This window comes from Tachypleus tridentatus, chromosome 7 (genome assembly GCF_004210375.1).
Source record: "Tachypleus tridentatus isolate NWPU-2018 chromosome 7, ASM421037v1, whole genome shotgun sequence".
Lineage (NCBI taxonomy): Eukaryota > Metazoa > Arthropoda > Merostomata > Xiphosura > Limulidae > Tachypleus > Tachypleus tridentatus.
Window position 1 is genome coordinate 104,953,913 of NC_134831.1, and position 12,039 is coordinate 104,965,951.

Sequence of the window (12,039 nt, forward strand, 5' to 3'; positions counted from 1 at the left end):
ACTTTTACAAGATCCTCTGTTTACTTTCTTACCTTCACGGTAATCCTATGTTACTTTCTTACCTTTACAAGATCCTCTGTCTACTTTCTTACCTTCACAGTAACCCCTTGTTACTTTCTTACCTTTACAAGATCCTCTGTTCACTTTCTTACCTTCACAGTAATCTGTGGTTACTTTCTTACCTTTACAAGATCCTCTGTTCACTTTCTTACCTTCACAGTAATCCTTTGTTACTTTCTTACCTTCACAAGATCCTCTGTTTACTTTCTTACCTTCACAGTAACCCCTTGTTACTTTCTTACCTTTACAAGATCCTCTGTCTACTTTCTTACCTTCAGGGTAACCCCTTGTTACTTTCTTACCTTTACAAGATCCTCTGTTCACTTTCTTACCTTCACGGTAATCCTATGTTACTTTCTTACCTTTACAAGATCCTCTGTCTACTTTCTTACCTTCACAGTAACCCCTTGTTACTTTCTTACCTTTACAAGATCCTCTGTTCACTTTCTTACCTTCACAGTAACCCCTTGTTACTTTCTTACCTTTTATAAGATCCTCTGTTCACTTTCTTACCTTCACAGTAACCCCTTGTTACTTTCTTACCTTTACAAGATCCTCTGTTCACTTTGTTACCTTCACAGTAACCCCTTGTTACTTTCTTACCTTTACAAGACCCTCTGTTCACTTTCTTACCTTCACAGTAATCTAGAGTTACTTTTTCTTTTTTACAAGATCCTCTGTTTACTTTCTTACCTTCACAGTAATCTAGAGTTACTTTCTTACCTTTACAAGATCCTCTGTTCACTTTCTTACCTTCACAGTAACCCTTGTTACTTTCTTACCTTTACAAGATCCTCTGTTCACTTTCTTACCTTCACGGTAATCCTTGTTACTTTTTTATCTTTACAAGATCCTCTGTTCACTTTCTTACCTTCACAGTAATCTGTGGTTACTTTCTTACCTTTTATAAGATCCTCTGTTCACTTTCTTACCTTCACAGTAACCCCTTGTTACTTTTTACCTTTACAAGATCCTCTGTTCACTTTCTTTACCTTCACGGTAACCCCTTGTTACTTTCCTACCTTTATAAGATCCTCTGTCACTTTCTTACCTTCAGGTAACCCCTTGTTACTTTCTTACCTTTTACAAGATCCTCTGTTCACTTTCTTACCTTCACGGTAATTCCTTGTTACTTTCTTACCTTTATAAGATCCTCTGTTCACTTTCTTACCTTCACGGTAATCCCTTGTTACTTTCTTACCTTTACAAGATCCTCTGTTCACTTTCTTACCTTCACGGTAACCCCTTGTTACTTTCCTACCTTTACAAGATCCTCTGTTCATTTTCTACCTTCAGGTAACCCTTGTTATTTTTTTACCTTTACAAGATCCTCTGTTCACTTTCTTACCTTCATTTGTAATTCCTTGTTACTTTCTTTTACCTTTTACAAGATCCTCTGTTCACTTTCTTACCTTCACGGTAATCCTTGTTACTTTCTTACCTTTTATAAGATCCTCTGTTCACTTTCTACCTTCATTTGTAACCCTTGTTACTTTCCTACCTTTACAAGATCCTCTGTCTTCTTTCTTACCTTCAGGGTAACCCTTGTTACTTTCTTACCTTTACAAGATCCTCTGTTCACTTTCTTACCTTCACGGTAATTCCTTGTTACTTTCTTACCTTTACAAGATCCTCTGTTCACTTTCTTACCTTCACGGTAATCCCTTGTTACTTTCTTACCTTTACAAGATCCTCTGTTTACTTTCTTACCTTTACAGTAATCCCTTGTTACTTTCTTACCTTTACAAGATCCTCTGTTCACTTTCTTACCTTCACAGTAATCCTTTGTTACTTTCTTACCTTCACAAGAATCCCTGGCCACTGTCCGGATTTCCTGTTGTAGGTTACAAGCTGCTTCTCTGAGGTAACACTCGTTATCATATAGCCGTCTGTTCGAGCCACATACAGGCTCTTTCTCTGATGAACAGTGGAAGTCACAAACACACGTAGGTAATCCTTGAGAATCATAGTCACAAACTCCACCAAACTGACAGCCCTTACTGCCGCAGGACCCAGAGCCCAAATCTATAAAATCGATAGGTCGAGTCAGATCCTCTGTAGAAATTTTATGTTCTCAAGTATTTACTGGTTCTTTGTGTATAAAAACAATTGTATTTTATGGTTGTAATATATCCATGACAGATATAATTGTATCAAGAGTTGTGTAGTTCACATAATTTTGTTCTTGTGTTTAACTGAGTGTTTAGAGAAATATATATATAAAAAAAAACAGTTAAAAACAAGATGAATACTCAGCAGTACGCATACCTCTGACACAATGAGTTGGTTGTATTCGTCCGTATGTCCGTTGTTATCACTGAAGATGGACCATGCGTGGCTGAACATTTAGGAATAATATTCTACTTTTCTTTACCTAGTTTCATTAACATACAATCATTTTTGACTGACTATAGAAGGAAAATAGTGTGTTTGTTTGTTTTTTGAATTTCGCACAAAGCAACACGAGGGCTATCTGCGTAAGGCGTCCCTAATTTAGTATTGTAAGATTAGAGTGAAGACAGCTAGCTAGTCATCATCACCAACACCAGCTCTTGGGTTTGGTTTAAATTTCGCGCAAAGCTACATGAGGGATATCTGCGCTAGCCGTCCCTAATTTAGCAATGTAAGACTAGAGTGAGGACAGCTAGTCATCACCACCCTCCGCCAACTCTTGGGCTACTCTTTTCCCAACGAATAGTGGGATAGACCGTCACCTTATAACTCCCCAACGGATGAAAGGGCACCAAATTTTGGGATACTCTTTTACCAACGAATAGTGAGGTAGACCGTCACCTTTCGCATAATCACGGTTGGAAGGGTGGGTATCTTTGGTATGGTACGGATTCGAACCCGTGACCATCAGATTACGAGTCGAGCGCCCTATCCACCTGGTCATACCGAAAAAATCAAAATCAGTCTTCAGGGTTTAAAAGGTATAGATTGTTTTAAGTTTTCTAGACGTTGCTGTAACCATGACCCCAAAAGAAATAATCACTTCTTAGATGGGCTACAGTACAAATGTACAACAACTTAAGTCCAGATCTATTTGGGCGTTTGTTGAGATATCTTGTGACACACACTGAGACAAGGGTGAAAACATAACCCCTGTCCACGGGCTCGCTTCTTTGTTAAAGAATTGTAATTAATAACACAACGTAATAAAACGAAGATCACAAATTATAGTTCGATTTTCGCTCTAACTACAAAAACACACAAACCAAACACCTAAAAAATCAAATTACCTGCTAGCTTTTTAAAAAAAAACAAAATAATGACAATTGTGTTGAAGACTGTAATATATATAAAGTTGTTTTACTAATACGTTCATTATAAGCAGTATTCTTACAGAAAAACAAACATTTATTCGATGATTCAACACCAGTCAGTTAGTAATCCAATAAAAATGTCTTTTAACGAATTGTTTGAGTGATATGTTTGAATTACAGTCATAACGCATTTCTAAAACTATATAGAAAGTTTAGACTGAGTCAAGATAATTATCATTTTGGTAAATTAGTTTTAACGTGTTCCAAGGACTACATAGAAAGTATAGACTAAGACATACTAAGTATCTTTACAATAAATGTGTTCCAAGGACGATATAAAAAGTTTAGACAGAGAAAAGATAAGTAGCTATACAATAAATAAGTTATAACGTGTTAGAGAGATACAAGATAAGTATCTTTCCAGGAAATCAGTTATAACGTGATCCAAGGATAGAAAGTTTAGACTGAGACAAGATAAGTATCTTTACAATAAATAAGTTATAACGTGTTTCAAGGTATCTTTACAATAAATAGAAAGTTTAGACTGAGACAAGATAAGTATCTTTATAATAAATCAGTTATAACGCGATCCAAGGACTATATAGAAAGTTTAGACTGAGACAAGATAAGTATCTTTACAGTAAATCAGTTATAACGCGATCCAAGAGCTACATTGAAAATTTAGACTGAAACAAGATAAGTATCTTTACAATAAATCCGTTATAACGTGTCTCAAGGACAACATAGAAAGTTTAGACTGAGACAAGATAAGTATTTTCACAATAAATTAGTTATAACGCGATTCAAGGACAACATGGAAAGTTTAGAGAGAGACAAGATAACTACCTTTACAGGAAATCAGTTATAACGTGATCCAAGGACTACATGGAAAGTTTAGACTTAGACAAGATAAGTATCTTTACAATAAATAAGTTATAACGTGTTTCAAGGACTATATAGAAAGTTTAGACTGAGACAAGATAAGTATCTTTATAATAAATCAGTTATAGACGCGATCCAAGGACTATATAGAAAGTTTAGACTGAGACAAGATAAGTATCTTTATAATAAATCAGTTATAGACGCGATCCAAGGACTATATAGAAAGTTTAGACTGAGACAAGATAAGTATTTTACAGTAAATCAGTTATAACGCGATCCAAGAGCTACATAGAAAGTTTAGACTGAAACAAGATAAGTATCTTTACAATAAATCCGTTATAACGTGTCTCAAGGACAACATAGAAAGTTTAGACTGAGACAAGATAAGTACCTTAACAGTAAATCAGTTAAACGTGTTTCAACGACAACATAGAAAGTTTAGACTGAGACAAGATAACTACCTTTACAGTAAATCAGTTATAACGTGATCCAAGGACTACATAGAAAGTTTAGACTGAGACAAGATAAGTATCTTTACAGTAAATCAGTTATAACGCGATCCAAGGACTACATAGAAAGTTTAGACTGAGACAAGATAAGTATCTTTACAATAAATAAGTTATAACGTGTTTCAAGGACTACATAGAAAGTTTAAACTGCGACAAGATAAGTATCTTTACAATAAATCAGTTATAACGCGATCCAAGGACTACATAGAGTGTTTAGACTGAGACAAGATAAGTATCTTTACAGTAAATCAGTTATAACGCAATCCAAGGACTACATAGAGTGTTTAGACTTAGACAAGATAAGTATCTTTCCAATAAATCAGTTATAACGCGATCCAAGGACTACATAGAGTGTTTAGACTGAGACAAGATAAGTATCTTTACAGTAAATCAGTTATAACGCGATCCAAGGACTACATAGAAAGTTTAGATGTGACAAGATAAGTATATTTACAGTAAATCAGTCATAAGGTGTTTCAAGGACTACATAGAAAGTTTAGACTGAGAGAAGATAAGTATTTTTACAATAAATCAGTTATGACGCGATCCAAGGACTACATAGAAAGTATACACTGAGAAAAGAGAATTTTCTTTATAGTAAATCAGTTATAACGCGATCCAAGGACTACATAGGGTGTTTAGACTGAAACAAGATAACTATCCTTACGGTAAATCAGTTATAACGCGATCCAAGGAGTACATAAAAGTTTAGACTGAGACAAGGTAAGCATCTTTACAATAAATAAGTTATAACGTGTTTCAACGACAACATAGAAAGTTTAGACTGAGACAAGATAAGTATCTATACAATAAATCCGTTATAACGTGTCTCATCGACAACATAGAAAGTTTAGACTGAGACAAGATAAGTACCTTTACAGTAAATCAGTCATAACGTGTTTCAACGACAACATAGAAAGTTTAGACTGAGACAAGAGAATTTTCTTTATAGTAAATCAGTTATAACGCGATCCAAGGACTACATAGGGTGTTTAGACTGAAACAAGATAACTATCCTTACAGTAAATCAGTTATAACGCGATCCAACGACTACATAGACTGTTTAGACTGATACAAGATAAGATTCTTTACAGTAAATCAGTTATAACGCGATCCAAGGGCTATATAGAAAGTTTAGACTGTGAGAAGATAAGTATCTTTGCAGTAAGACAGTTATAACGTGTTTCAAGGACTACATAGAAAGTTTAGACTGAGACAAGATAAGTTTCTCTACAGTAAATCAGTTATAACGCGATCTAAGGGCTATATAGAAAGTTTAGACTGTGAGAAGATAAGTATCTTTGCAGTAAGACAGTTATAACGTGTTTCAAGGACTACATAGAAAGTTTAGACTGAGACAAGATATGTATTTTTACAGTAAATCAGATATAACGTGATCCAAGGACTTCATAGAAAGTTTAGACTGAGACAAGATAAGTATCTTTACAATAAATAAGTTATAACGTGTTTCAAGGACTACATAGAAAGTTTAGACTGAGACAAGATAAGTATCTTTACAATAAATAAATTATAACGCGATCCAAGAACTACATAGAAAGTTTAGACTGAAACAAGGTAGGTATCTTTACAATAAATAAGATATAACGTGTTTCAAGGACTACATAGAAAGTTTAGACTGCGACAAGATAAGTATCTTTACGATAAATCAGTTATAACGCGATCCAAGGACTATATGGAATGTTTAGACTGCGACAATATAAGTATCTTTACAATAAATCAGTTATAACGCGATACAAGGACTACATAGAGTGTTTAGACTTAGACAAGATAAGTATCTTTCCAATAAATCAGTTATAACGCGATCCAAAGACTACATAGAAAGTTTAGACTGAGACAAGATAAGTATCTTTACAGTAAATCAGTTATAACGCGATCCAAGGACTACATAGAGTGTTTAGACTTAGACAAGATAAGTATCATTCAAATAAATCAGTTATAACGCGATCCAAGGACTACATAGAGTGTTTAGACTGAGACAAGATAAGTATCTTTACAGTAAATCAGTTATAACGCGATCCAAGGACTACATAGAAAGTTTAGACTGAGACAAGATAAGTATCTTTACAGTAAATCAGTTATAACGTGTTTCAAGGACTACATAGAAAGTTTAGCCTGAGACAAGATAAGTATTTTTACAATAAATCAGTTATAACGCGATCCAAGGACTACATAGAAAGTTTAGACTGAGACAAGATAATTTTATTTACAGTAAATCAGTTATAACGCGATCCAAGGACTACATAGAAAGTATACACTGAGACAAGAGAATTTTCTTTATAGTAAATCAGTTATAACGCGAACCAAGGACTACATAGAAAGTATACACTGAGACAAGAGAATTTTCTTTATAGTAAATCAGTTATAACGCGATCCAAGGACTACTTAGGGTATTTAGACTGAAACAAGATAACTATCCTTACAGTAAATCAGTTATAATGCGATCCAAGGAGTACATAAAAAGTTTAGACTGAGACGAGGTAAGCATCTTTACAATAAATAAGTTATAACGTGTTTCAACGACAACATAGAAAGTTTAGACTGAGACAAGATAAGTATCTTTACAATAAGTCAGTTATAACGCGATCCAAGGACTATATAGAAAGTTTAGACTGAGACAAGATAAGAATCTTAAAATAAATCAGTTATAACGCGATCCAAGGACAACATATAAAGTTTAGACTGAGAAAAGATAATTTTCTTTACAGTAAATAAGTTATAACGCGATCCAAGGAGTACAAAAAAAGTTCAGACTGAGACAATATACGTACCTTTACAGTAAATCAGTTAAAACGTGTCTCAAGGACAACATAGAAAGTTTAGACTGGGACAAGATATGTATTTTTACAGTAAATCAGATATAACGTGATCCAAGGACTACATAGAAAATATACACTGAGACAAGAGAATTTTCTTTATAGTAAATCAGTTATAACGCGATCCAAGGACTACATAGAAAGTATACACTGAGACAAGAGAATTTTCTTTATAGTAAATCAGTTATAACGCAATCCAAGGAGTACATAGAAAGTTTAGACTGAGACGAGGTAAGCATTTTTGCAGTAAATCAGTTATAACGCGATCCAAGGACTACATGGAGTGTTTAGACTGAAACAAGATAAGTTTCTTTACAGTAAATCAGTTATAACGCGATCCAAGGGCTATATAGAAAGTTTAGACTGTGAGAAGATAAGTATCTTTGCAGTAAGACAGTTATAACGTGTTTCAAGGACTACATAGAAAGTTTAGACTGAAACAAGATATGTATTTTTACAGTAAATCAGATATAACGTGATCCAAGGACTTCATAGAAAGTTTAGACTGAGACAAGATAAGTATCTTTACAATAAATCAGTTATAACGTGTTTCAAGGAAAACAGAAAGTTTAGACTAAGACAAGATAAGTATCTTTACAGTAAATCAGTTATAACGTGTTTCAAGGACTACATAGAAAGTTTAGACTGAGACAAGATAAGTATTTTTACAGTAAATCAGTTATAACGCGATCCAAGGACTACATAGAAAGTTTAGACTGAGACAAGATAATTTTCTTTACAGTAAATCAGTTATAACGCGATCCAAGGACTACATAGAAAGTTTAGACTGAGACAAGATAATTTTCTTTACAGTAAATCAGTTATAACGCGATCCAAGGACTACATAGAGTGCTTAGACTGCGACAAGATAAGTATCTTTACAGTAAATCAGTTATAACGTGATCCAAAGAATACATGGAAAGTTTAGACTGAGACAAGATAAGAATTTTTACAGTAAATCAGTTATAACGCGATCCAAGGACTACATAGAAAGTTTAGACTGAGACAAGATAATTTTCTTTACAGTAAATCAGTTATAACGCGATCCAAGGACTACATAGAAAGTATACACTGAGACAAGAGAATTTTCTTTATAGTAAATCAGTTATAACGCGATCCAAGGAGTACATAGAAAGTATACACTGAGACAAGAGAATTTTCTTTATAGTAAATCAGTTATAACGCAATCCAAGGAGTACATAGAAAGTTTAGACTGAGACGAGGTAAGCATCTTTACAGTAAATCAGTTATAACGCGATCCAAGGACTACATAGAGTGTTTAGACTGAGAGAAGATAAGTTTCTTTACAGTAAATCAGTTATAACGCGATCCAAGGGCTATATAGAAAGTTTAGACTGTGAGAAGATACGTATCTTTGCAGTAAGACAGTTATAACGTGTTTCAAGGACTACATAGAAAGTTTAGACTGAAACAAGATATGTATTTTTACAGTAAATCAGATATAACGTGATCCAAGGACTTCATAGAAAGTTTAGACTGAGACAAGATAAGTATCTTTACAATAAATAAGTTATAACGTGTTTCAAGGACTACATAGAAAGTTTACACTGAGACAAAATAAGTATCTTTACAATAAATCAGTAAAACGTGTTTCAATGACAACATGGAAAGTTCAGACTGAGACAAGATAAGTATCTTTTCAATAAATCAGTTATAACGCGATCCAAGGACTACATAGAAAGTTTAGACTGAGACAAGGTAAGTATATTTACAATAAATAAGATATAACGTGTTTCAAGCACTATATAGAAAGTTTAGACTGAGACAAGATAAGTATCTTTACAATAAGTCAGTTAAAACGCGATCCAAGGACTATATAGAAAGTTTAGACTTAGACAAGATAATTTTCATTACAGTAAATAAGTTATAACGCGATCCAAGGAGTACAAAGAAAGTTCAGACTGAGACAATATACGTACCTTTACAGTAAATCAGTTATACCGCGATCCAAGAACTACATAGAGTGTTTAGACTGAGACAAGATAAGTATTTTTCCATTAAACCAGTTATAACGCGATTCAAGGACAAACATAGAAAGTTTAGAGTGAGACAAGATAAATATCTTTACAGTAAATCAGTTATAATGCGATCCAAAAACTACATAGAAAGTTTAGACTAAGACAAGATAAGTATCGTTACAGTAAATCAGTTATAACGTGTTACAAGGACTACATAGAATGTTTAGACTAAAAGAAGATAAGTATCTTTACAATAAATCAGTTATAACGTGTTTCAAAAAAAACAGAAAGTTTAGACTGAGACAAGATAAGTATCTTTACAGTAAATCAGTTATAACGTGATCCAAAGAATACATGAAAAGTTTAGACTGACACAAAATAAGTATCTTTACAGTAAATCAGTTATAACGCGATCCAAAGACAACATAGAAAGTTCAGACTGAGACAAGATAAGAATTTTTAGAGTAAATCAGTTATAACGCGATCCAAGGACAACATAGAAAGTTTAGACTGAGACAACATAATTTTCTTTACAGTAAATCAGTTATAACGCGATCCAAGGACTACATAGAGTGTTTAGACTTAGACAAGATAAGTATCTTTACAATAAATCAGTTATAACGCGATCCAAGGACTACTTAAAAAGTTTAGAGTGAAACAAGATAAGTATCTTTACAGTAAATAAGTCATAACGCGATCCAAAGACTACATAAAGGTTAGACTGAGACAAGACAAGTACCTTTAGAGTAAATCAGTTATAACGCGATCCAAGGACTACATAGAGTGTTTAGACTGAGACAAGATAAGTATCTTTACAGTAAATCAGTTATAACGCCATCCAAGGACTACATAGAGTGTTTAGACTCAGACAAGATAAGTATCTTTACAATAAATAAGTTATAACGTGTTTCAAGGACTACTTAAAAAGTTTAGAGTGAGACAAGATAAGTATCTTTATAGTAAATAAGTCATAACGCGATCCAAAGACTACATAAAAGTTAGACTGAGACAAGACAAGTACCTTTAGAGTAAATCAGTTATAACGCGATCCAAGGACTACATAGAGTGTTTAGTTGAGACAAGATAAGTATCTTTACAGTAAATCAGTTATAACGCGATCCAAGGACTACATAGAAAGAGTAAACAGAGACAAGATAAGTATCTTTATAATAAATCAGTTATAACGTGTTTCAAAGACTACATAGAAAGTTTAGACTGAGACAAGATAAGTATCTTTACAATAAATCAGTTATAACGCGATCCAAGGACTACATAGAAAGTTTAGACTGAGACAAGATAAGTATCTTTACAGTAAATCAGTTATAACGCGATCCAAGGACTACATAGAAAGTTTAGACTGAGACAAGATAAGTATCTTTACAGTAAATCAGTTATAACGCGATCCAAGGACTACATAGAAAGTTTAGACTGAGACAAGATAAGTATCTTTACAGTAAATCAGTTATAACGCGATCCAAGGACTACATAGAAAGTTTAGACTGAGACAAGATAATTTTCTTTACAGTAAATCAGTTATAACGCGATCCAAGGACTACATAGAGTGTTTAGACTGAGACAAGATAAGTATCTTTACAGTAAATCAGTTATAACGCGATCCAAAGACTACATAGAAAGTTTAGACTGAGACAAGATAAGTATCTTTACAGTAAATCAGTTATAACGCGATCCAAGGACTACTTAGAAAGTTTAGAGTGAGACAAGATAAGTATCTTTACAGTAAATCAGTTATAACGCGATCCAAGGACTACTTAGAAAGTTTAGACTGAGACAAGATAAGTATCTTTACAGTAAATCAGTTATAACGCGATCCAAGGACTACATAGAAAGTTTAGACTGAGACAAGATAAGTATCTTTACAGTAAATCAGTTATAACGCGATCCAAGGACTACATAGAAAGTTTAGACTGAGACAAGATAAGTTTCTTTACAGTAAATCAGTTATAACGCGATCCAAGGACTACATAGAAAGTTTAGACTGAGAACAAGATAAGTATCTTTACATAAATCAGTTATAACGTGATCCAAGGACTACATAGAAAGTTTAGACTGAGACAAGATAAGTATCTTTACAGTAAATCAGTTATAACGCGATCCAAGGACTACATAGAGTGTTTAGACTGAGACAAGATAAGTATCTTTACAGTAAATCAGTTATAACGCGATCCAAGGACTACATAGAAAGTTTAGACTGAGACAAGATAAGTATCTTTACAGTAAATCAGTTATAACGTGTTTCAAGGACTACATAGAAAGTTTAGACTGAGACAAGATAAGTATCTTTACAGTAAATCAGTTATAACGCGATCCAAGGACTACATAGAAAGTTTAGACTGAGACAAGATAAGTATCTTTACAGTAAATCAGTTATAACGCGATCCAAGGACTACATAGAAAGTTTAGACTGAGACAAGATAAGTATCTTTACAATAAATCAGTTATAACGTGTTTCAAGGACTACAGTTATAAGATCCAAGGACTACATAGAAAG

General features: G+C 33.6%; 1 protein-coding gene across 2 annotated transcripts in view; it reads right to left on the reverse strand.

The window, feature by feature from the left end:
• The window catches only part of LOC143256321 (agrin-like), a 355,513-nt gene that overhangs the window by 29,854 nt on the left and 313,620 nt on the right, over window positions 1–12,039 (reverse strand). For both annotated transcript variants that reach the window (XM_076513398.1, XM_076513397.1), the window contains exon 11: window positions 1,861–2,085. In XM_076513398.1, the coding sequence (XP_076369513.1) occupies window positions 1,861–2,085 (225 nt within the window). The remainder of the gene's footprint in view (window positions 1–1,860; window positions 2,086–12,039) is intronic.